At 37.5% G+C, this 27,517-nt stretch overlaps 1 protein-coding gene across 3 annotated transcripts; it reads left to right on the forward strand.

Annotated features, from left to right (window-relative positions):
- Positions 1-1,269: 1,269 nt before the first annotated feature.
- hook3 (hook microtubule-tethering protein 3) lies at positions 1,270-24,632 on the forward strand. Of its 3 annotated transcripts, XM_026339864.2 has the most exons (25): positions 1,270-1,444; positions 7,283-7,368; positions 7,568-7,640; positions 7,902-7,952; positions 8,065-8,197; positions 8,300-8,367; positions 8,834-8,896; positions 9,091-9,174; positions 11,547-11,710; positions 11,837-11,977; positions 12,414-12,501; positions 12,733-12,846; positions 12,932-13,042; positions 13,276-13,360; positions 14,097-14,166; positions 15,749-15,889; positions 16,148-16,235; positions 18,322-18,356; positions 18,532-18,614; positions 18,776-18,876; positions 19,021-19,125; positions 19,257-19,328; positions 19,774-19,910; positions 20,078-20,086; positions 21,374-24,632. In XM_026339864.2, the coding sequence occupies exons 1-25, from the start codon at positions 1,388-1,390 to the stop codon at positions 21,387-21,389; spliced, it is 2,175 nt and encodes a 724-aa protein (XP_026195649.1). In that variant the 5' UTR covers positions 1,270-1,387; the 3' UTR covers positions 21,390-24,632. The 3 variants fall into 3 exon arrangements, with proteins under 3 accessions (XP_026195649.1, XP_026195650.1, XP_026195652.1); XM_026339865.1 differs by lacking the exon at positions 20,078-20,086; XM_026339867.2 differs by having other exon boundaries at positions 19,774-24,632.
- Positions 24,633-27,517: the final 2,885 nt, after the last annotated feature.

The following is a 27,517-nucleotide window of genomic DNA, read 5'->3' on the forward strand; positions in this document are numbered from 1 at the left end:
GGATATATTCATTTGGCAAAAAAACATTTTCATGGGGACTAGATTGACGTAACACACGGGGGTGGGATATCAGACTGTTGACATGATAAATAGAACTCATCTGTTAAAAACATAGTAGATGCACTTCTCTTTTCTCAAGCTTGGTGGCTTGTGACCACTCAAATGAACTAACTTTCATAGCATGTACTCACCTGTTCAAAACAGTCACACTTGTCTTGATAACCTAACGTTTCTGTGTGTGAATAGACAGTTCTGACCCTCAGGCAGAAAATAGCTGATTTAAAGTGGGAACTGAAACTATATCCAGGCCATTTGCTTTCTGGCCTTCATGTTCATGACTAGTAGAAAGGCGGGAGTCGCAGGTGTGCGTGGATCAACATTTAACTGTAAAGTTCAGCAGCTTGACAGTTCTGGGCCAGTAGAAAGGAGCATCAGTTCCCTTGTGGAATGTCTCACTTTAAGGTGTGGCACATGCCAAGCTGTCATGCCTTTTTACTCTTGTTGTTGATTAAGCAGCACAACACGTGTTGTAAATGCTCCTGCTGTTCTACAGCTGAGGACCGGTTAGGTGAGAGCTTCTAGGTGGGAAAATATTCTGGCTGCCGTGGGCCTGTGATGAAACCTCCATCAGAGTTAGGAGACATATCCCAAGCAGGCGTCTCATCAACCTACGTTTTGTAAATGTTTAATATGACATATAGATTAAACTTCTTTCTGCGTATACACATAGGTGAGTCTGGCTGCAAGTCAATATTAATAAGTTCATTTCCTTCAACTTGATTTTGTGAGTCAGAGTATCATCTAATCAGAGCACTGTCAGTACTGATCAGTATCAGTGCTTTTTGTTATGCTGTAGGATGGGTGGGTGCATTAAATTAGATTTTCCAAACTTCTTTGGTATGTAACTCTTCCAGCATGTCCACCAATAGTGAATACTAAAACCAAACATATTTTTTCCCATATTTTTAGTTTAGGGGCAAAATAATTTATTATGAGTATTATGTGTATAGAATAAATATTATATATTCATATACCGGTAATCCACCCTTCCCATTTAGCTAGCTTGGGAACCACTATCTTAAATGACTAGCAGACATCTAACAATAACGCAGGGTGCTTAATTTCTTGAAAGTGGTTTATAAATACGTATTTTATCTCGTAATGGAGCATTTTCTGAACTCGTCGGATTGTCCCTTAACTACAGTGCAGACTCCGCCCAACCAGCCCTAGTCTGGGAGACGCCGGAGTCGCGATGCAGCGAACCCGACTATTGGCCGACGGGTTGTGAGACAGACACCCACAGAGCGAGAGACCTCGGGAGTGTATGAAGCCGACTGTTAACTTAAGGCACTGTCTGCCACATAAAGTCAGTTTACGTTAGGTAACAATGAGTACATCGGAATCTTTGGATCGAATGGAGCTCTGTGAAAGCCTCTTGACATGGGTAGGTGAAATAATACGAAGTTTCGGGGTCTCTTTTCCCTGACGGACAGCTCTTCGGCGCCGGCGATGCTAGATAGCATACAGTGCTAATGCTAGGTCGATGAGCTAACGGGATAACGTTAGCAGACGGTTACGTATGCAGGCCAGCTGTTTGTTGCTCTAGCTGCTGATGTGTTGCATGCTAGCTGCCAGCGAGCCACCTACCCAGCCAAGACTGTAATTTGCGTTATAGATATCCCGGTTCTTTTAGCTAGCTGAACTTTCCTAATGCCGTGCCGTATAACAGTTCACGTTAGCAGGGAGTCAAACGGCAGAGAAAGTGGCCCTGTTGAGGTTCAGTGTTTTTTCTTTTTTCTTTTTTCCTCTGGATTGAACATATGACGTTACAGCACAGTGTCTGCTTTGAGTGTGAATTCCTGTCATTGTTGTCCAGTGGATCATTTTGTCAGCTTTCCCTTCTCTATCCCTTCCTGTGATCTAAAATGTACAACACAAGGTTTGTTAGCTTGCCAGTGGTGGATTTATAAGGTTATCCCAAATCTACATCATTCAAAGCTTGGACGATGAGGATCATAGAGAAAATGCATCAGATTAGAGGATCGCATGCTGTCGTTTAATGCATGTTTACATTGTTGAACTGAAGCTACGTGTCTGTGTATAATTTGATGCAACATTAAGTCTAAGGCAGAGATTTCTTGATTTCTGAGAGAGACCTGGATAGTCGTGCACATGTAGGTCACACATCTCAAACAGAATTGTGAATGGATTAGCTTAGATGTCGTGGTGGAAACTGGTCATATGTGTTTATGTGTTTACCTAAACACTGTTGGCACAAATGGTAGGAGTGAAAACATGCATGTTATGTTGGTGATAGCTAAACTACCCTACTTCTGCATAGTCACGTGCTGCTTGCCATGCAGTCATGCTTGGAGTCAATTTTTAAATTCTCTTTATCAAATTGAGATTTTAGAGCTTGTATGCTGATCATTAACACAAGATGTTATTTACATCTTAATATATCTATGGAAACAAAAAAATCTGGTTTTTGGATGATGCTTCTATGATAGATGTGAAACTTTTTGAAGGGAAAGAAAGGGTCACTTTTAAAATTATGGTTTCAGTACGGAATTTAATCTGTAAATGTACAAGTTTAGTTCAGGTACAGTTAGAATTAATCTGTGTCTTGTGTCTGTCAGTACAGCACTGTCACCTTCCCCTCTTGTCGGCTTGTTTTGTGTATGACAACTCTTTACAGTATGTTCCTAGTAATGATATGGCTGGTAAAAAAAAAAAGAAATTCCTCACATACCTGTTAACTGAAGTCATACCAGTCAGAAAGTAACTGACTGATTATTACTAAAATACAAGCCATTGTAATTCTTACATAATAACAGCCACAATAACTAGTCAACTTTTTGCTTGTGGTCAATATATGCGGCCGGTCATATAGATAATTTAACTAATGTCAAAAAATGAATGTACCAATTATTCCAAATATATTTAATGATATATTATAATAACATTTTACAAAGTCATATTGCTAACTGAACATGTTTTCTTACTGTACCAGTTTGTTGTATTAGAAACCCACAGTAATGGCTGCATATCATAAATATATTTTCAGTGTTGTCACACCCAAATGCATTATATAATGTGATACTCCATAAAATAGTAAAGTTTCAGTACACTATTAGCTTCTGCGAATCTGGTGTTTATTATCTTACCGTCAACATTCACTTAACATAAAGGGAATATGTATTTTTCAACTGATTACACTCAATGCAACACATTTCATGGTGTCAGTGTGACACCAGGTGTGAGCAAAATTAACATTAAATCTATCACTTGACTTTAGCGTATATCATCTCTCTCAGCCATTTCTTTTTTCATAAGGCGATTTATTCCTGTTGTACAAGTCAGTTTGCCTAATTAAATAATATTATATAAGTGATGCAATTTGATTTTATGAAAGTGTACTTACTGCAGATGATATAAAAGATGTTTTTTCCCTTTTAAATACATATTTGTGATAGTTTATTTGATGAATAAGAAAATTCTTGATTTTAGTTGAGCTATTGACATTGTAGAGTTGCAGTTATAAATACCCATGGTGAAATGTTTTGTTGTCACCATGTGCACTAATAATTATGTGCAGCATAAATGTGTTGTATAAAACGACTACTTAACAAGACTAGTAAATTTGACAAGACAATAAAGATATATATATATATATATATATATATATCTTTATTGTCTTGTCAAATTTACTAGTACTAGTATATATATATATATATAAATACACACATACATGTAGCAGCAGCACAGCTTACAAAGAGGCATCTTTATCCTTTATGACTTGCTCATGCTTCTCAAGGAAATGCAAAGGTTGCCAGTGTCTTGGTTATTTTTGTAGCACATAATTTTGTAGCTGAAACCACCATCACTAAATGCATATTCACTGTTAAAAAGTAGTGCGCTGGCTGACATTGTAAACCCCTGTGTGGAAATTTGGACAAACGTGTTTCCACAAACATGTAGGTGTGGATTTCCTTTTTTGACCTCAGTCTACCCTGTTTGTTTGAGATGTGAATGTATTGTGTGCTCACGCTTTTGGTCAGGCCTGTGTGTGCCATCCAAGGTAACGCAAGTATTAGCAAAGCCCACTGTGAAACCAATAGTGTCATTTAAGCTTATTTCAGTTAAAATCCACTGAACTTTCTTATCTGTGAAGCAGATTACTGTTGATGCTGTAATCAAAGCAGTCTGATTTTAATCTGCCATGACTGTGGAACAAAAGCAAATCTTGCTAAACTAGATTCTAGTTTAGCAAGACATGCATTTGTTCACATGGTTCTTTGTTTCCAGATTAATTAGTTTTCAGTCGTCACTTTCCACATTGCAGCTCACACACGTTGGACGAAGAAAGGATTTAGGATACCTTGTGGAAAATGGCACAAGATTTTCTGTGGTGGTACAGAAAGTTCCAACATATGTAAAAGTGGTTGCTGACCTCCTTTTTTCTCTCTGCTCAGTGTTGTATCAGTGTCAGTATATCAAATGAAGTCATCAAATGCAGGGTAACTCCTAATAATCTTTTTACAACGATGTAGTAGCTAGACAAGTCTTTCAGTAGCTATCCATGTAATACACAAAACATGTTCAGCAATATCCTCCAGCACTAGTTGGGTGCTGGAACACACCAGCTGTTGGCAAAATGTTTAATGCTGACTAACATGTTTTGGCTCATCTATTTACTAAGAGTGCAACATAAATAATATCCCTCTAAAAGCACAATTTGTTTGCCATCAGCAGTTGAAATAAAGCTGGCAAAGGGGGCTTTTCTTTCTCTAATAGCTGGTAGGGTGTACAATATTCTCCTCAGAATAAAGGCACTTACCTGCACAGTTCTGCTGTGCCTTTTCAGGAAATGTCACATAGACATATGTTAAGTTTATAAACTAGTGGTTAGTAGGGTGCATTTTTGCTGATGTAGCATATAGTCAAGCACATGGCATTGGGAACAAAAGGTTAGAATGTAAATAAATAAGGCCACAGAGCCACTCAAAAAGGAGATAAATATAATGCAGCTTAATCATTCAATCCATAAAATACACCATGGTTTAGGGTGTGCTGGTCAAGCAGCTGATCTGTTACTATAGCTTATCATGATCATGATGATGATTAATTTTCTTGTAACAAATACTTTATAACATCGTGTTAGAAGCGGTTGACTGTTTGCCAAGCTGTGATGTTATGGCTCATCCTATATTTCCTTTCCTGCAAAAGGAAATGATGCAGGCCAAACATTGCTGTGGTGTAGAGCCATCACCAGGTTTAGAACAATATGTCTGCATGCAACCGTTTACATCTTGACATTTGTCTTGTTTCAATTCCTTTTAGCGCTTCGCCACTCCAGGGGAAAAGTGATTTGTCTTGTTACATTATCCCTTCCTTTATAATGTGTAATTCTGTCTTCCAGTGCACATGTTCTTTACATGCTTACATGTAAAGAAGACGTTTATAATGTCAATATAGTGTAGTGAATAGTATAGTATTGCTAAAATTGTGTTTTTTATAATATAGTGTTACTGCTAATTGGTGAAAAATAGTTACACTATATTTCAATAGTGCAGTGTCATCCTACTTGTCAGTATTATGTCTTAAAAGTATTGAAACACAGGAACCAAGCATGTAACCATTTCTACAAGATAGTGTAGTATCACAGGAAAGGGTGTAATCTTGATTCTGATGCAGTATAAATGTGGCAGCACTCTTAAGCTAAACTGGTAGATTATGGAGTGAACACTGTGTGTGTAATTGAAGGTTTTCTCAGTCTCTCACTGGTAACTGGTGTTATGTAATCACTGGTATTGTTTGGTTCTGTTGTTTAGAGGCTTTAGGCCAGGGGCTGGCTTTAGCTTCTAGCTGCCTGACTGATGATAATCTTATTGGTGCCTGACTACCTAAAAACCCTCAAAACTAGTTAGTGGAAATAGATATGACAATACATACATTTTAGGGGCATCTTGCTGTCAAATTAAAATTTTATGTTCTCATATTGTACCTGAAGATTTAAGATAACAACATGGGAAGCTAAAAGTTAACTTGCATCAGCTTTGTGTAAAATCCTACTTTACTAACCATAACTGTACTTTAACAGAAAATGTCACATTTCACAATCACTGCAACATGTGAATGGGCAAGAGTCATAACAAAGGTGTTGTAGTCAATGTGAAACTGTGAACCTAAAGTTAAACTACTGTCTACAACCTTTTGGAAACATTAGCAAAAGCTGTGTCTTAATTTATCCATGAGTGTCATGTGTTACGTTGCACTTGTGCCATGTGAAATGCTTCTTTTACTGTGGACAGTGTCAAATGTCATGTTTACTACAGTCAGAGACAGCCAAATGATTTCAGATTGACTAATTTACAGTTGGTTGGAAAGTATACCATAACCACAGGTGAATCTTTAAGCACATTAATTAACCAAGTAGAAAGATTTTGTACATGTCTTTCACATTGTTTAAAGTGCAATGTTTTAATATTAAAAACCCAAATAATGGTAATGCAGCAGGTCTTAGATGCAGTGAAATGTCATTTAAACCTAGATATCTCATCAAGGATTTAACCTGTATTCTACTTGATAGGCAGTCTCACACACTATTTGACTAGTCTGTCACTTGTTTGTTGTCTTTAGCTCTTTGGTTAATCTGTGCCTAAGTCCTTGTCATAAATATAAAGTTAGAGGGACAGAAGGATATGAAGGCAAAATTTCAACCTCTTTATTTTCTTCCTGTAAAATTTCCAACATTCCTGTTTTGTTTCCTTTTTGCTTTTGGCATGTAGACTGTTGGCATGCAGAATGACGAATATTTACTTCTGTCTGGGCAACAGACGTTCAGCTCAGAGGCATAATATGAAAGGTAGAAAGGCAACAAAGACATGCCAAGCAAGGCATCTGGAAAGGACGAGAGCAGATCTGAAAATAGTGACGGAGGTGATGTAAGAGAAACTGTAATGATGACAGGTGGACTGAGTTTGCTGGAGCAAATGTGTGTGCTTCCTATTTATGACTGTATTTGCTCTTTCCCACAGGAGCTATTGTAGAAGTGTAAGTGAAATTCACACTAGCTTTAATAATGTTGAATGTTTAATAATGTGGAAAAGCAAGAGTACATTGACAAAACAAAATTCTGAAACTAATCCAGTTGTTTTGTTATTTATTGACTTTTCACTAAAATGTTTGAAAGATACTGTATGAGCACCATTGCATTGTCTTTTCCTGTGCCCATCACACATTGTGTTTATGCGTCTGTGTTTATCAATTTGATGTATAGATCCAGACGTTTGGAGTGGAGGCTCCATGCAAAACAGTAGAAGACTTGACAAGTGGTGTTGTCATGGCCCAAGCTTTACAGAAAATGTAAGTCATCCTTAGTGTAGGCGTATTATAAAAGTGAATATTTGCCTTTTATTTGCTAACTGGATTATACAATCAGCAATAAAGCAGAATGTAATGTGAATGTGACTTTCTTACACGTCTTCTTGCTACTTTGTTTATGTGCTTATTCACAAAAAGCACACATAGGAAAAACTCTGTATTCTTTGTTTTATTTTTCTAGAGATGTAGTGTATTTCAATGACGCTTGGATTAGTAGAATCAAGCCAGAGGTTGGTGACAACTGGAGATTAAAGGTGAGTATCAGCAAATTGTTTGTTTTAACAGGAGGATTCATGGTTTAAGTTATTTGGGGGGAGTTTCTTTTATCCTACTAGCTTAAGTGTGAATGACTAAAATCTTTATCCAGAATTGGTGTTTGTATTTTAACATATATATTTATTTCATATTAGTTATACATTGATTGGTGTCTTTTTTCACAGTCACATTTGGTATTGCTATTATTGTGATTTCAAATTTTCTAGGGACACATTTACATAAATTCTTTCTTGTTTCAGGTCAGCAATTTAAAGAAAATTCTCAAAGGCATCCTAGATTATAACCAGGAGGTAAGAAAAATACACCTTTAATCTCTTCAACATAATAAAGGCCATGATAAACCATGTGTTCATGTAATGTGATATTTGGATTATTTAAAAAACATGTTTTTGCCCTATTTAGATTTTAGGGCAGCATATCAATGACTTCACACTACCAGATGTTAATCTCATTGGAGAACACTCTGATGCAGCAGAACTTGGGAGGATGCTGCAGCTAATACTGGGCTGTGCTGTCAACTGCGAACAGAAACAAGGTGCATATCTCATGCTGTGTAAAATTTCCTCTTTGAAATTACACTACATAAACAATTGAATCCAAAGGTTATATTACATTTTGTGTGTTCTATGTTCTCTAGAATACATCCAGACCATAATGATGATGGAGGAGTCGGTGCAGCATGTTGTCATGACAGCCATCCAAGAGGTAGATTTTCACACTATTTAGACCTGAATCAAATAATATTTGCAGACGAGAGTTGATATTTTTTTTCTCAAATATCAAAATACAAGAGGGTTGCAGGTGGAAGGTGCATCTGCAGAATGAACTGGTGATCCAATGGGTGTGAGCAGTCCTGCTTGCTAAATTTTATAATTTTATATTTCAGTGCCAGGTCAATACCTAAATTCTGAAAATGTGATGGTACTGAAAGCACCCTACTAGCTGTCAAAGGTGTTGTGTCATCATAAAATAGCTTGTTGTATTTTTTGGTACAGTATAATTTGTTTTCCAAGCTCCAACTCACTTGCTGTATTGGAATAGAGAAGAGTTAATACTGGATGCATGCCAAACCTTTGGTACCGTGTTATGATATCCGTAATAGAACCTAGTCGTAATCACTTCATTGAACAACTTCTTCCCACTGTTAACCTGTTTTTGTGTGTTTCCGTAGCTGATGAGTAAAGAGACTCCAGTGACAGGAGGAAATGACTCATATGTGGATCTAGACAGACAGGTATGGAGACTTGTGTGAACAGTAAGAACAGAAATCAAATCAATTAAATTAAAAAAAGTTTTTTGGTAAATGAAATTTTATAGTTGTATGTCCAACTTGTCTGTGAATTATTTTCCTTTAGCCTCATCCAAGTGACAGTAAAATCAGTAAATCTGACAAATTTACTTTTGTTGTTGTTAAATCTCTGTTTTCAGCTGAAAAAGACAGTTGAGGAGCTGAATGATGCTTTGGCTACAAAGGAAGAGATCGCCCAGAGGTGTCGTGAGCTTGATATGCAGGTTGGTTTGTTGTGTTACTTGTAATCCCCCTTGTTTGAAACTCTTTGATAGCTGGATGTGTACATCTTTGTAGAGTATACAGTTAGGTCATGGATATGCTTGCTGGTAAGTACGTGGACACTTACACATTGTGTCACTTTCACCTAGTCTGCATTGATTTGGTTGTGACAGCTGTGCATGTTGTCAGAAATGATCACTAGAAGTCCAGCATTTAACTGATTAGGCCCTAGTCTTCCTCCTCTTAGCTATCCTTTTTAAATCCTTCTAACATCCACAAACTACACAAGCATGTGAACAATGACACAGATGGTGCTGCGGTTATCTATAACTACACATTGATAAACAACAAGTATCCCAGACATTAACAGGTGATTGTATCAATATCTGGATGTCAAAGTAGGTGACACTGTGACAGTACAGTACAAAGTAGGTGACACTGTGATAATATTTCTTATGTGTTGTTTCTTTTTTCTCAGTGTTAAATATTCATAAAATATAAAGTATAGCGCCTGTCCCTGTAGACAGAAGTAAAATGTGACTTTTTCTACTATATATCCAACTAATTTTGTCATAATTCATACCTTTTTAACTAATTTTTAGTTACACTTTAAAGGCAGCTCCATTTTTTTTGCGTAGTTTAAGCATAATTATATGGTGTGTATTTAAACTGCTGATTCTGGCCCCATAGTTCGGCCTTTAATATACTAAAATGCTTAATTACATGCTTGTGAGATTGCAGTTTTTTTTTCTTTTTACCTTAATATTGATTGAAACTGCTACACGAATTTATCTCTGCTAATGACAGAGTTGCTGCAGAAAAATGGAGCTGTAATTTAAATGGCTCCTTGCTCTCCTGTTGTTATACTTATTAACTTACTTTCTGACTATTTCAATACTGTGTGCCTTGCTTTAAAGGCCCTCCATGTCCAAGAGGAGCGTGATAGACTGAGGTTAGACTTTAATGAGCTAGAAGAGAGGGTAAATCTAAATTTTGTTTTCTTTTTGTCTCTTTTTTTTGTATTTGTTTTGTGGTGTGTCTAATACTACTAGATATTTTTTTTGCAGTCTGCTTGCACCAGCATCCCCCTTGGAATCTCCCTCTCCTAATTATGTGTGCATGTGTGTGTACACGTTTTTGCACAAGTGTTTGTGCACACGTGTACACGTGGTCTACTTGGGCACACCAGCAAAACTGCAGTTTTGTGTGGGTGTGTCAGATGTCACCCCGCTACTTATAACCTGCTGCCTTTTTACTGTGTTGTCTTTCATGCTTCCCACAGCAACAGTAGACAGGAAGGAGGAAGGCTTTGCTTCTGGAATGACTCGGCAGAACTGCTGAATACATATATCATTTAATCTGTATTATTCATATGTAGTTACTGGACCAGTAAGCTTTTTATAAAAATGTAGGTTCTCTACTCAGCCCCACCGTTGTATGCACTGTAACTCAGTACATTTAGGAATCAAGTATGTTTTCGACAAACCTGTTTTGTTGAGAATGAACAAGAATTTAACATTTAAACTGCATACATTTTACCCATAACAAAGAAATGTTCAAAGAAAATAAAAAATCAACATAGATGGTCACATTGTAATGGCTTATAAATGCATTTTAAACTCTGCTAAATAGATTCTGCAGGTGCATAGAAACACAGTTTAGTATCACAATCAACTTAACATACGAGCAACACAAAAGTCTACCCAGAACTAAAGTTAACACATAATACTGTATATCGACACTAGTGCTCCCTTTGGCGATGATGAGTTGTGGTGCTAGTGGTTTTAAATTCAAGGCTAATAGAAAAAAAAATCACTACTGATTGGATATTCCTGTATTAATCATCTAAGAATGTCTTTGTTGTATTTTCTCAAGCACTAAGTTCACAGATTTGTTGAAGTGTTTTCAGTAATAGGTTAGTATTGTCAGATAAAAAAAACAGCTTTTGCTTTGCTTTGTGTGGAGTTTTATTCCATGTCTACCACAGTGAGAAGACAAACCATATAAAGTCCTCTTTGCAACCTTGTTGGTTTGCCTTGTTGAAGTGTGTTTGGTGTGTGTTTGCTTTGTTACCCAAAAAATGCTGCAGTGAATTATACATAAGAGAATGAATTTAATTCTGTATAGACAGTTTCAGCATTGTTTCCTGCTACTGTAACTTGTTTCCTTTCTATTTCTCTCTCTCTCTCTCTCCCCCTAATATTTTTCCATCTGTACCACACCTGTCATGCTCCCATTAAATTTTTCTGTTCTCCAAACTTGCTTATCCGACTCTGGGCCTTTCATTACCTTTTCTGCCCTTTCTGCTCCTTTTTCTTTTTCTACTATACATTTCTATTCTTTTCGCTTCTTTTTGCCACGCTCTCTCCCACAGGTGGCAGCCCTCCAAGAGGAGAAGAGCAGTTTGCTAGCAGAAAACCAGGTCCTAATGGAGAGACTTAACCAGTCTGATTCTATAGAGGACATAAACAGCCCTGCTGGACGTAGACACCTCCAGCTGCAGACACAGCTGGAGCAACTACAGGAAGAAACTTTCAGGTGTGGAGCTGTTGGAATGAACATCCTTAATATTTTGTAAAATAATAATAATAATAACAACAATAATAATTTGAGTTAAAAATCTTTCAATTTGACGACATTTAGATTGTTGCTAATTCTTTCTAGGTTGGAGGCAGCAAAAGACGACTACCGGATCCGTTGTGAGGAGCTTGAAAAAGAACTCTTGGATGTGAAGTCACAGAATGAAGAGCTCACCTCCCTGGCTGATGAAGCCCAGTCTCTCAAAGATGAGATGGATGTCCTCAGGTAAGCTGGAATGCAACATCTTACCTCTAGTGAATTTATCTAAGTAAAACTAAATGATAAATATCAGTAATCTCATAGCTTCTAATTACTTGTTGAGAGCAATTACAAAATTGTCAAACATCAGACAATGTTAACTGCATGCTTTATTTGCGTATTATTTTAGTTTTCCAAAAGCTTTAATGCATTCCTAAAGTTAGAAGAGGTGATAAAACAATGTTTTTCATCATAACACATCAGAGGCTATATGACTCAAAATACATATTGTTGTTGGTGTTGTGCTAAATGCGTGAACATGACACTATAACAACAGATATACATGATATGTCTTGCACCAAGGGCCCAATTGAAATTGGTTCAGAATAGTGAGCTGATATGACAAATAATGCTATTTAAATGTAACATCACAAAATGACCCTACCTGTTGCCTTCCTCCCAGACATTCATCGGACAAAGTGTCAAAGCTGGAGGCCACAGTTGAACACTACAAGAAGAAACTAGAGGACATGGGACTTCTCAGGAGACAGGTGCACAGTGAACAGAAAGAACATAATAACTTTTTATTGTGATAAGTCTACTAGATATTCTTCACCTAACAACACATTACATGGTTTGTCTTTTGTTTATGAGAAACTACATTTAGTTTCAGTCATGTTTTTTAGTCAGCAGTTACTCTTAAACATGGTAGAGTTTTTTTTATCTCTATACAAGACAAGTTAAACCAGACAAATGCTTACATTTCTGTTGCTATTTTTCAGAATAAACTTATGGAGGAGAAGAACACAGTGTTAATGCAGACAAATGTTAGTTTGGAGGAAGATTTACGAAAGGCTAATGCTGCCAAGGCCCAGCTGGAGACATACAAAAGACAGGTATGCAACCAACAGAATTTTAATCATTATTTATTTTCCTTTTTGAGGGAGAGGTAATGTTTTCTACTGCCCTCTCTATTCACAGGTGGTTGAACTCCAGAACAGACTGTCAGAAGAGTCTAAAAAAGCTGACAAGATGGAGTTTGAGTACAAACGTGTCAAAGAGAAAGTGGACTCCCTGCAAAAAGAAAAAGATGTATGTAAAGGTCATTTGAATAACATAAAAACTATTAAGTTATAAAAGTTTTGCATAATGCACCATACACATTTCATCATTGGAGATTGTCTAACTTTGTAATTTAGCATTTTTTAGAACAGGTTAGAAGAAAGTAAAACCAAAGGCTATAAATAACATCTAAATATTCCAGAAATTATTATCATTTTCTGTTTCACTCATTCAAACTTTTTCCTGTCTGAATTTCTTTATAGCGTATGCGAACAGAGAGAGACTCTCTGAAGGAGACTATTGAGGAGCTACATTGTGTTCAAGCTCAAGAGGGACAGCTTACATCAGGTAAAGAAAAGTCAGAGTGGCTAAATGAGAGTAGTTGTGCTTATTTTTTTTAAAGGGAACTTTACAAAGATGTAGACAAATTTGTTGATTTAACAAAAGTACTGTTTCCTGTAATTGGCACTATATGTCTTCAATCTTGTCATCAGTCATTCAGGCACTTTATACGGAGAAAAGTAATTTCTCTGGTGTTAAGGTAAAGGCTATGAGACCAAAAGTCAAGGTACATCAGTGCTGATCATACCGTTGCTGTTTGAGCAACAGTGAGCTCAGTGGAGGACAATGGAGGGACACAAAAACAGTATTGTCTGAAATTTGCTAGAATGCATATTGACAGCCCATAGTGCTTTGGGAGAATATCCTTTGGACAGATCAGAGAAAACTGGAGCTTTCTGTAAAGTCAATTTAATTAAACTAAAGCCTGTAGGTGTGAAAGCACCCTCAGATATATTTTGGGTCTGCATTATTGTTGGAATCTGAGCAGGGTCAAAATACATTTTCAAGACTATGGAGAATTCTAGAGCAGATCATGCTGCCCAGTGTCTTATTTGCAGATCATGGGTCCCCCATTAGCATGACCCAAAACATATAAACCTACCAAAGAAAAGCTAAGAACTAAACATTAGACGAACCATAAGTGAATCTTATCAAACATGCAGTCGGACATGGTACCCCCTGCTTGTTAATTGTAAGTATTAACCCTGTAATAGTGTAATAATAGTATTGTCTGTTTGTGCAGGTCTCTTGCCGTTGGTCAGCAATGATGGCTCTGATTCACTTGCTGCAGAGATCACCACCCCAGAGATTCGGTATGACAGAAATGATATATGTGTGTTTTTTTGTTTTGTTTTGTTTGGTTTTTCCTAATACTACACGTTGTCTGTATATTAATAGATAGGTCCTCTGGTATTGGTGCTACTGATCCAGTGTGTGTGTGTGTGTGAGTGTGAGTATGACCATGAGAGCATGTCTGGTGCTGTTCACAGTTCACAGCCTGATGGTTTCTAGCCTGTTCCTCCAGCTCTCTGGTGTTTTTAAGGTAGACAAGTATGGCCTCTAAAGAGCCATATCTGCGAGTTATGTAATAGTTGTGTGTGAGTTACATCAGCCTGACTACTGCCTTCTAAGAGGGCTAGACTTTCTACTGGCAGCATGACGTGCAACAACACTTGTGAACTTAGAAAAATGTGGATTTAAATAGAAATCCTAATCTTCTAAAAGCTACTTATATTAAAAGGAGCATTACTTGAGTAACCCAGTCCAGATTACTAATTACCCACTTTTGCCCTGGAGTGTCGAAACTACGATGAAGATGTTGAAATGTATGTGAAATACAAAATTAGTAACTGGGTGTTTTGGTGATTCATGCTAATTTATATCTGTTGGTTGTCAGTCCAGTGCCTAATAGAGTGTGTGACATGTCTGAGCCTGTTGCTTTCATAAGCAGCACCTGGGGTTGATTTTTGCTTTCTTCAGACCACCAAAAAAACAGCTGGAAATGCTGTTATCCCTTAACTCTGGAACGTAGTAATCAGAACACCTCCCAAAGAAAGTTTGGTGACATTGATGTAAATCTTCCGCTTAGCTGGCTGCACTATCAAGTCTTTTCTTGCCTTTATAACCTGGTCTAAGCATTACTAGCAAGCAACTGTGAGTAGTCTGGGTCATTTAGCCAGTTTAGTTGGAAATGAGTCAGCAGCCACACCCTAAAAAACAGGATTCAAGAGACAGACTGCACAGACTTTACACAGTCTAACCAAACAGATTCTGATCTAATATAAACCTCTGATCCAGGATTGATTGACTAATTCCCTTCCAGACCACCTAAGTATCAGATACCTCTTGCTCTATTGTACTGTCAAAAAGCTCCCAACATGTCTTTCCACCACTTTAGTGTTTACCTGAGTACAAAGATTCTTACTTTTTGTTTTCATTAATTTAACTGAATTAGTACAGAGGGCCATGTTACATTGACTACATATAACCAGCTAATTGTCTTACTTCTGCAAATGTAGGAGCAACTAGACTGACGCAGCATATTTGTTGCATATTTGCAGAATTATGTAGAATTTAAGACTAGCTAGTACAGAAATAATTTTCTGACATTCCACTGTGTCATACTCACTCAGGTGTGATTATATCTCACAATGTATGCACCTAATACAAGATTAGGATTGTAACTCACTACCTACAGAAACAAGTCTGCATCTGGACTTGCGTATTTAGTTCAGTGAAGCCATGTAGGTCCTCTTCCTCTTATGGTTGAGGTTTCTCTTTGGTACAAGTCAGTTCCTCACAGTGTATCAAATAGTATCTCGGCCAGCTACACATCATCAATAATTTTAGATTGCTTAAAACTGACGCTTTTTCCTGCCCAACATGTTTTTACAGAGAACACTTGATTCGTCTCCAGCATGAGAACAAGATGTTGAAGCTGGCCCAGGAGGGGTCAGACAATGAGAAGATTGCACTGTTACAAAGTTTACTGGAAGATGCCAATAGAAGAAAAAATGAACTGGAGACAGAGAACAGGTCAGTGAAGTGCATCCCAGCAGTATTTTCATCAAAATATTCATGTACATTTGTGAGAGCCACATTTTAACTGTGGGCAGGTGTTGGAATGTGGATCAATATCCAATTTGATTTCCCACAAAGAGTTTCTCTGTGTACAGTTGAACGTCAGAGATTTACCTCACTAGTGTTTTATCTCTCACTGTATAGTTTCCAGTTTGCTCATTGCTATGTTACAACAGCATTGTCAAATTGGTATTTTCTTCCCTTTGTATCTAGATTAATCAATCAGCGCTTGATGGAGGAGCAGAGTCAGGTAGAGGAGCTACAGAAGACCGTTCAAGAACAAGGTTCCAAGGCAGATGATGTAAGTAGTGAAATCTTTGTTGTCACCATTATTGAGATGGTACTTAGGAATAGCTTTTTTCATTTTCTTTTTTTTTCTAGTAATAACATCAGTGTAATTTCAGTCATTAGAAGCTGGTGTGTTAAATATCAGATACAAAAATGCAAAAGACACACTGGCAAAATATTGTTTGGATATAAAGCTTGAAATCGAAGTCTGGCAGATCATTGATTGTTGACATTTGGTAAGACATTTGTGCATTTTTTTTAAATAATGCTCCCACTTTCAGACTCTAGTAAGTACCATTGTGATTAATAACTAGTTCCCTTTTTTTTGACAGTTTGTTCTTTTAAGACCAGCTGTTTGCTTAGTATTTAGACTTCTTGAAACAAATGTGTAACAACTCAGAATGTAATAGACGTTTGCACATTGTACACAGTGCTTAATACCAAAATAGATACAATACCCGTTAGAGAGGACAACAAAAACTCAGTAACAACATTATTCTTTGCAAAGAAAATTGCCATTTAAAGTCACCTAAAACCTTATTCCATTCTAAAATTTTGTTGAGGATGTTAATGACCACTATGCATTTATTCACTGAGTTGATACACAAGTAACTGTTTCTGTTTCTGTAGCTACTATAGTGTTGAGATTCTGTAGCATTCGTTCATGTTAGAAACAGAGAAGCATCTCTAACACTATGCAGGCATACATGGGAACTTATAGATAGACATATAGATATTCCTTCCTACTCCAACTCTCATCATTTGTAGGTGTTTTTGCCTACTACAACTTTGATGAAATACTATTTATTACACTGTACTCTGATGTTTACAAAGGCCAGTGCAGGACAGGATTGTTTAAAATTAATGTGCAAAGGTTACTATCCCCTCTTTAAATAATTGTTAATGTAAGTAAAAACCTAAGAAAAATAATCTGATCATAGTGGACTTCAGGCAAGTATAACCTCAGATGAACAACAACATATTACCTTTTTACCAATCGTCAGCAGGCGTGCAAACCTCTATAAAAGCTCAAGTTTTGGCAGTTTGCTGGTTTGGATTATTCAGGTGTGTGTAAGAAAGAAAGACATAAGCAATGATCTTAGAGAAGCAATTAATGCTACACATCAATCTGGAAATGATTATAAGACTATTTGCAAACAATTTGTAGTCAGAAAGAACAGGCAGAAAGATTGTTCAGTATCAAAATGGAAAAGTAATATATGGAAAAAAACGCAGGAGCTACATCTCAGACACTACAGGCCTCACTGAGCATAGCATCACAATGACAAGAAGACTGAACTAGTACAGTTTGTTTGGAAGTGTTTCCAGGAGAAAGCCTCTGTCTGAAAAGAACAAGACAGAAAGACTGATGTCTGCAAAAATGCATCAGAGCAAATCACAATTTCTGGAACAATGTCCTATGGACAGATGAGACCAAAGTGAAGCTGTTTGCCATTAATGTCCATCAGCAGAAACACCTAATTGAGCGCCTTGGTGGGGTGATGATTTGGATTTAGATTATTTTGCAGCCAGAGGACTGTTGCACCTTGCAGTCATTGAGTCGACCGTGTACTCCTCTCTATACCAGAGTATTCTAGAGACAAATCTGAGAGCATCTATCCAACATCGAAACCTGGCTGAATTTAAGTCATGCAACAGGACATGATGCAAAACACACCAGTAAATCTACATCAGAATGGCTGAAAAATAAAAGAATCCAAGATTTAGGATGGCCTACTTAAAGTCCAGACTTTAACCCAACTGAAATGCTGAGAGAGAGCTGTGAATAAGTGAAGCAATGTTGTTAGGAAGAATCGTTCAAAATTCATCAACAATGGTGGGAGAAACTGATAAAATTAAAAATAAATAATGGCATGGTGTAAAACAGTTATAGGTTGTTGTTTGTCCGAGGCTGTATTTGCCTAATACAGATAATTTTAAACACAAAAAAAGAATTAAAATAGAATCAAAAGAGGGGCGACTAACTTTTGAACAGCTGAAGTGTGGTTCAAGTCCTGCATATATCCATCAGAACTGCTGCGTAAATACTTTTTTTGAAGACTCTTCAATTGTATTAAATCTTTATTTTCATTTTTCAGTCTTCCATTCTGAAGAAGAAATATGAGGAGCACATGTAAGTAATTTTGTTACAGAACTTCATATATGATTTTTGGAGTTAGGACCATGATAAAATTAAATTGAACAGGAATTTCAAGTGTCTTTGTGATTTAGTCTTGGAGTGCTTAGCATGAAACCTTAAACAAATCTAGATCAGAAACCATTTTTAACATTTATATTTTGTTATCCAGGGAGAAACTACAAGAGTTGAACAGCGAGTTACTGAAGAAAAACGCCTACATCGATGAAGTAGAGCCAAAATACAATGCCAGCTGTGAGTGTGGAGTCATGTTCAGTTTTGAAGTGCAATCGTAGTTTGTAGATTTCCCCGTCTTACAAGACAATCCTGCAAAAAATTATTCAATTCAAAAGGAAATGCATAAAAGAGCATAGCAAAAAATAGTAAAACTAAAATGAAATGTTGTTCCCTCTCAGCCCAACGAGTGGAGGAGCTGGAAGAGGCCTTGAAAAAGAAAGATGACGACATGAAACAGATGGAGGAGAGATATAAGAAATACCTGGAAAAAGCAAAGAGTGTGAGTGTGTATATATATCTACATTTACTACAAGGATCAACACATTAACTATGTTTTGCAAAGTGTTCCAAATTTTTGCTGTCTATATTGGTCAATAAAAAAATGTATTTATGATTCTGATGTTATTAATTGTGGTTTCTCCAGGTGATCCGAACCCTGGATCCCAAGCAGAACCAGGGCTCAGGTCCAGAGGTCCAGGCTCTGAAGAACCAGCTGCAGGAGAAAGAGCGAATGTTACACTCATTGGAGGTAAGCAGTCCTGCAGTTAACAAATAGTTCAGGGGAAAGTGAGTTACACATAATGGAAATATGCAAACAACAGCATTTAACTCAAAAGGTTTTTGCTTAATTTTTTGTGGCTTTACTTTTACTCAAAACAGAAAGAGATGGACAAGACAAAGACCCAGCGAGATTACGAGGAGAAACTGATTGTGTCAGCCTGGTACAATATGGTAAGAAGGACACACACGCAGCCTGAGATGGTTACTGACTTGTGTCTTTTGTTTTTTTTCTTACCTTTTATTATGTTATTCTCTGTGATTTAAGTTCAAACCTAAATACTCACAAGTCATGCATCAAATGACTGTGACCACTAGAGGGCAGCAGAGACTACAAAGTTTACCATGCAACATTTGCTATGTCACATTCCTAATCAATAGTTGGTGTTAATGTTCATTAGTTGTTAAAGCTGCACTATTATTGCGTTTGGGCTAATTTGCTTTCTCGTGCATCAAGGTTAGTGGACCAATTCCCTAGTGGCTCTGTGTATTTGAACAGTTTGTGCTGCATAAAGTCCATCTTATACTGCCCTAATGAGTCTCTATCTACTCACTCTCTTCTCATTCTGATAGCAACCATTACAGCTATTAATGAACCCTCTTCTTTATCTCCTCTTAGGGTATGTCTATGCAGAAGAAGGCGGCTGAAGACCGACTGGCCAACTCCGGCTCTGGGCAGTCCTTTCTGGCCCGGCAGAGACAAGCCACCAACACACGCCGCACCTATCCAGGCCACGTCCAGCAAGCTACCGCAAGGTAGATGGCAGCAGGGCAGAAAAATGCTGTGACAAACTACCTTACAAATCCCTGAACTTCTATACAGTACATGTGCCCTTTTTAAAGGCGCATTGTTTCTATTCATTTGTAATGGAAGTTCTTGTTTCCTGCCTATTGATTTATCCTTTTTTTCCCTTCTCGATCAGATCCATGAGGTAGAGATGCCAGCAAAGACTGCCCAAATCATGCACCATTTTTTTTCCTTAAGCATATTTTACTCTGACTCCTGTGATGACAGGCTTCTACCTATTTCACACCCCAACATATTTGATAGGGCCTGACTAATCACTCCAAACGCCTTCTCTACTCCCTCTCAACCACTGATCTGAACCTGTACTCTGTGGCAAACTTTTGCCAGGCAGGTTATCTGGATGGTAGGGCAGAGAAGAATGGCATCTTCTTGCTTAGTTAATGTTATTCTTGATTAGAAGACCTGCTCTACCTGATCATGCAGTATTCATGCACATCTCTACCTGTTATAACGTTTGAGGTTCTTCTTCTTTTGATTTTTTCCCCGTCAGAGTTGAAAGATTTTCTGTCCTGTGTATATCTGTCTTAACTTTTATGATATAGCTATAAGGATGTTAACGGCAAGTTTCTGTTACATATGTTAATGTTGAAATTGTTCTATTCAAATAGAGAGATTTTCAGAAGGTTGCTCCCCTACTGAGTCATTATAGAGACATAGGATGTATAGTCATCACATGTAAGTGTTCATTTTGCTTGCAAAGTTAATGAGCTCTGATAGGACTACAAGGTTTGGAAAGCGAAACAAGTTACTGCTGACTGGTGAAAATTACAGCAATAATTGTGAATGGTATTTTTCTTCCAAAGAAAAATAGAAAATGACAGTTGTTGCTGAAGATGCAGTCCACAGTGAGTTAGATGTAGGAGATCAGTGTGCTACGTAATTGTGTGAACTGATTTTTATTATGTTTTTTAATGAGCCACTGTCAAGCAAAGTAGTTGCATTGGCTCATAATTTACCAGCATTTACCCCAGACAACACCCTATGTGCCATGGTTTTAGATTTCCACGTACTGTATGGACTACTGGTCGAATTATCTTTGCAATACTGCGGGCTTCCCTGCTGACACTACACAGAGCTCACTGACGCAGACTTACTTTCGATATCATTTTAAAATCAATTAGTTACAGTCACAGTGAAAAGTTGGTTCGCAGTGTGTTAAAGTATTCCCCTTTGACCTTAAATAGGAATCTTGAAAACATATGCTTGTTGCAGGCTTTCCCATCTTTTCTTTAACACACTTTTTGTTGCATTTTGTTTATTGTCAATGTTTTTAAAGCAAGTCTTGAGTGATCTCTAAGTAACATGATAAACCCTTTTGTAAACATGCAGTTTTATTTTGACCAGGGTCCGAATTTTAGGCTTACAGGCCCTGTCGTTTGACCGACTCTCTTTTTCTCTCCTCCTTCAACAGCAATGTTACTGCATGACCGCCACACCAATGAACTGACCAAGCCTAGGCTGGGGCACTTGATGCATGAACTACCTGCCTGCCTACTATTTGCATGACTTTGCATTGACTCTAGCCTGCAAAATAACCAGCACACCAAGCAGTAGCATGAGCACTAACAACCCTCTGCAGTGTCATGCATTGTAACTTCAAGACAAGCCTGAGGAGGGATGGGCTCGGAAAAAGAAAACCCTCGCCCTCCTTCCCCCAATTAAACTCTTTTCCACCCTTACAACTCCTTAATCCTCTTGTTCTCCTGCTCTTTGTTATCCCATCCATCTTTTTTCCTCCATTTCTCCTCCCTTAGTCATCATGGACATGCCTGCTTGTGCTTCCACACTCATCAGTGTGTTAACATTCAACCTACAGTATGTTACAAACCACTAGGACAGGGCAGAACATGGCAGTAAAGTCAACCTGTTGACTTAAGCCTTTTCCTGTAGTCCCCGTGTGTAACTTCATGTTGGCTGGCTGTTCCAGGATACCTCAGTGACATATTTCCACATGCCTGATTTTATTTACATGGTTGGGAAAGAGTTGGCGTCGGTGAGAGAGGAATACGTGAGATTTGTAGCCTGCAAAACAAAATCGAAGTGTCTATCTCCTGCAATGGTTCTGCCCAGCCTCTCCTCTACATGTTTTTAGATGGCGTCTTAGAAGTTTTTACCTCAAGTATTAATAAGCACAGCAAGTTTTGGACTAATGGAGAACTTAAGAGGCATTACCATCTTACCCTGCAGGTTTTTGGACAGTTTGAAGTAGGAGCAAAATAAGTATTTTAAATGAATTACATTGTTACAAACATTTATTTGCATTTATACAGAATAGAAGCCCTCATTAAGCCTACCTATAACTTTAGATGTAATTTATTGACAATTAGTTTCTCAATAGAATTCATATTTTCATACACATTAGTGTATTACACATAGCTATTTTGGATATTGGCTGCATTGTATTTGATTACCGTGTTACTTAAGTAGCAGATAAGTACATTTTGGCACATTTTACACACTCTACTTTAATTTGAATCGATCTTGATACTAATTAAAAAAATGTGGTTATGAAACTATACAGTAGTTCAAATAGGCTAATGTAAAGCTTATTGATTTAGCCAGATTGAAAGCACCAATTGGTTAAAGATGAGGAAACGGAAACAATAATTTCTGAAAAAACAATTTCAGATGATAAATTTTGGCATTAACAGTTTTTTTGGTGTGGCTATAAGTCATACCGTACATTATATGTAGGTTTTTGTTATACTTGTCTTATCTACATTTTATTTCCAGAGCATGTTCAAAGTATATTGACAGAAACAGAGACCCACCTGGACCCAGGGATACATGTGTGTTATGGCCATCAATACATACGTTTATTTAAATGAGAGAGATGAATGAATCCTCCAATTTAGTGCCTTTTTTAAAATATGATATTTTAGTAAAAAAAACAAAAAAAAACTTTCTGGTCTTCTAAAGGCACATTGTCCTCAAAGACCGGTTTCAGTTTGTTATTTATCGTGTCAAGACAAAATGTCTGAATTGGGCTTAAATCTGTTCCATGATGCATTTTTTTGGGCAGAAAATGTTTTTACATGTATTTTTAGGTTAAGTAAGTTTAATGAGGGCTTTACTTCTGTTTTTAACCTCTTTTACTCATAATTGTTATATTATATAACCTTGATTTAATGGATGTTGTACATTTTTTTTTTAATCTTAATGGCTTATTTATTCTTTTGCCGCTTGTACAGCAGTGTTGTTACATTTTTTTTAAAATTAGTAGTATTATGTCATCACCACTCATACTGTTACAAATGATGTGACATTTCCATACAAACATCAAAATACTATTAAACACTTATGCAACAAAAGGAGACAAGGACTTGTAATAGTGCAATGTTTGTTTGAGTTTAATGAGAATGACACGAAAGTAGTTTTATGAGCAGTGTCTGCTCGCATAGGTGTAAACAGGAGAAAAGGTTACGTTTACTTTTCAGGAAGAGGAGTTTCTTAGAAAAAGTACTGAGCTAAGAAACGTCCGTTTCAAAATTCATGTTTTAGGATGAGCAAAAGAAGCACATTTAACATTTCTAGTTTTTGAATTGTTTCCTACTGTGACCCTACAAATTATATTTTCCAGTGTTTAAAATGACAGGAACAACTGCGGTTTTGTTTATGGGAATGTGGTTCATCAGCTGTTTTTTTTTTTTTTTTTTTTCTAACTGCAACAAGATGTTAGTAAAGATGGAGGTAAACCATGCTCAGAATAAATGTGGTTTCGTATTTGGGCATCACATACTGCATATTTCTCCTGAAGAAGTGAGTGGTAAAGTACCCTTTGAGGGATAAATTCAGTTGCAAAGTGTCTACTTCTCGATTTGTCTCTGTGTTTTGTAAACCACTTGCCATTAACATCAACAGTTTGGGCTCTAAGTTATATTACCCAGAGCTCTTTAGAACCGTCCGTCCCCACAAGTCTGTATATAATGGAACTCATCCATTGTATGTCTGACCTGTTGAAATGTACGTCAGGGATGGTGTGGAACCTTTTTTTTAAATATATATATCTGAAGAGAAGGTAGATTGTGGGATCCCTGTGTTTTCTTGCTTTCATGTGTCTGTGTATATTTTTACCTTGATGCAAATGATAAGATACTGTGGGAGAATCGTCTCAAGTGAGTTACAAGGATAGGTTCAGAGAAACTAATGTAAAATCCAGCTAGTTTGGACCATTTCCTGGTCCTATTAATGGCAATTTCTTCTTGAAAGAGACAAAAAAAAAAAATTACAGACTCAAGCTACCGGATAATTTCTTATATATTATCATAATTGACAACAGTTTGAAAAATAAGCATATATGTTTTAGAGCCAGTATTCCAGAGTGATACTTGATTGCTGGCTGCACTGTGAGCCAGTCTAAAGTAAATTGAAAGAAAACCAACAGCACACAGGTGTTAACAGGTCAGCATCTATCCCGTGTGCAGTGTTTGCAGTATTTGCAGTATTTTATTTTTTTGAAATCTTTTACATATTGAAGTAGCAAAAGAACCTTCCATTTGCCAAGTTTTATAATGCCTGTATACAAACACACTATGTACATAGTTTATGTGACAGTGGTAGAGGAAGTGTCCGGTCATTTGCGAATGAGGAAAATAAAACCTATGATAACGTGCTTCCTACACTGCAAAACTTGGAAATAACATTGTAAATAAAGCTTGTAAAAAAACGGACTGCTTGTCTGTTTCCTAATTTCTACATAACAGGATGACCAATGTAAACTTTTTTTTTTTTTTTTACTTTCTGGTGCTATCAGGTACCACAAACATCCTGGGTTATTTCCTGTGTCTGGTTTCTTACGTTTATTTGAAGGAGACTCACAAACTAAAATGGGACTGTGGGCACTAATGACTGCACGGCCTCAAACTTGGCCGCCTGATCTTTTTTGCACAAAAACCAGCTAATTTAATTGGAGTAATAGTTCCATGGTAACAGCATCAGCTGGAAAAGGCGATGATCATATGTCAGTGTTGTGTCGACAGCTTCTTTCTGCTCAACACAGACATGTTCAAGTTCATTCCACTTGCGGGAAGAGATTTCCGAGGCTGACTTGTACCCGACTGATGCTGTTTAGGTTTGAAATAAATCATAAGAAGAGCTGATAATCTAAACAAAATGCATCACACTTGAAAAGGAATAGGCCACCCTGGAAGATGCATTTGGTAGCAAACCAAAAAGATGTATTTGATTTTTGGTATCTACCTCGGAGTGGATTCACACAGACATCCCAGCCTGGGAAAGAAACGTCTGGATGCCCCTTGAGGCTGCGGACACAGGAACTTCCCCGTATCAGTGTCCTATTCTTCATTCCTGAGAGCTGCCTTTTTTTTTTTTTTCTCCTCCGTCTAAACTCAGCCTCTGGGTGCCTCCTCATGACATGTCACAGCAGAGGTCCAGATTCTCTGGTTACTCACTCGCGTCCATCAAGATGGGTCTGAGTGAAGGAGGAGACATGACGGTTACATTTCACTGTGTTGACTTAACTTTCAGAGTCATGTGCTGCAGATGTTGATGGTTTATTTTACCACAGATGGAAATATTATATTATCTGTGACATAAATTGGTAAAAAAGAATATAGATATGTATTGTTTCCAGATGATTTATCCTTTGGGCATCTACCACAAGCAGCAGGTTGATGTTTGTGTTATTGAGTGAAATCTTGTCAACAATTCTATGGATTCATTTAGAATTCATTTATAACACCACTAGAACTGGTATTACTATCAAATATGGTTAATTGTTTGAAACAAACCTCCACCTCGCACTATGCTCGCACTTCGCTGATTATGTTCCAGCTCCACTTTGTTCCATTTTGTCATCCGTATTTCAACTTCAAAGGCTCAGACGAGAAAAATGAGGTCAGGGAAAGTCAACGAGAAAATAAAAATCACACCACAGACAGACTGTGAGTCATGAGCATTATGAAAAGGGTGGACAAACAGCAGCGCTGACACGGTTCCACTCCTGTGGTCCAGACAAAAGTCAGATTCCTCTGCTCTTATTTGAAAGCTGATCACATGGTGTCAAATTCATTATTATTCATTCATAACCAGACACTCATTCAAATGTAATTGACATAGAGATGAATTTTAAAACCCCTCTAGAATATATCCTAGTCTGTATTTTCTAAAATGTACCGGATTTCACAAAGCAAGAGGGGTGAAGATTTTCCAATAAACCTGTTTTAAATGAACCTGGTAAATGCTGCTGGAGTATTAGAACATTATATTTAATACCCAAAGAAAATGTAGTCATTGATCCCAGATGTTTTTCTTTCTTTCTTTTTTTTTTTTTTTTGACTCTCTGTTTCTCAATATTGAAGTAATTATGGAAACATTCCAGCAGGAGGAAAAATCAGAGCAAAACGAGAGCTGTCATTTCCCTAATGAAAGAGCCTGTTATTATTTCTTCATAACTTAGCGTTTGGCTGACAATATGGGCTTTATGACACCTTCGATTTACATTTCAATCACGCTGATGGTGCGGGGGTGGCGTTGGCCTGATAACACAAGGCTCTCATTGATGCTCGGGCTCCAGCAGACACTCACGATCACACACACACACACACACACACAGATCGGGTGGTGTTTCAGCACTTTTGGGTTGGTGCCTGGCAGATACCTGACCTGCGATTTTACCACGTACACGCACACGGAAACCCGTGGACACACACTCTCTAAGAACACACATAAAGCACTTTCACTGTCAGACGACGCACAGGCAACCTCTCCACTTTTGCATTATCATTTTTGGCAGGACTTCAATGAGGCGCAGGTGAGAAGTGCACCGAGGAAACTGAAACCTCTTGCTGTAGCCTGTTGACACAGTCTGAGAGGAAAACGAAGGCAGAGCGGCTCTTTATTTTGTATTGAGCCCTGTGAGCCTTAAAGGCGCAGGTTGACTGACAATCATTGCGTTCATAAAAGACTATCTCACATGAATTCATTTGTGATGAATATTTATCTGTTCCTACTTGCTTCTGACCTTCTCTCGGGTGCGTTATAATGTTAAAATGCCCGCCTGCCTGTGAAGGTCAGCAGAGGAACAGTTAAATTCCTGCTGTTATACAGATACAGACATGCTCATTATCAAATCATAGCATTAATCAGTGAAGTCTTTTACTTTTTCATTTTGTGATTTGCTTTAAATGCTAAGCCTTTTCAGATATTCTTTTCATACTATTCTCTAGACAGTCAAAGAATAAACGTCATAATAATAATAATTGCCCCCCTTTTTTTCATTCTGACTTTGATTTTGACTTTCTACTTGATATCACATTCATTTACTTGTGCAGTTTGAGTGAGGAGTAACCCTAGTCTCATTCTGTCACATTAAGCTTCATGCTCACATTCATGAACATGACCATCACTGTCTGGCATAACAAACTGACTGGTATGACATGTTTTTTGTTACTACTGAAGCATTACACACACCTAATGAACACATTCCAAAGGGTTCAACTTTAGGTGTAGCACACACTGTACACAACGTTGCGGCCAGTGTTTGCCCTGCAGGGATGCTTTGAAGCTGCAGACTGGAAGACTCTCTCTCTCTCTG

The sequence above is a fragment of the Anabas testudineus genome, chromosome 22 (genome assembly GCF_900324465.2).
Source record: "Anabas testudineus chromosome 22, fAnaTes1.2, whole genome shotgun sequence".
Classification (NCBI taxonomy): domain Eukaryota; kingdom Metazoa; phylum Chordata; class Actinopteri; order Anabantiformes; family Anabantidae; genus Anabas; species Anabas testudineus.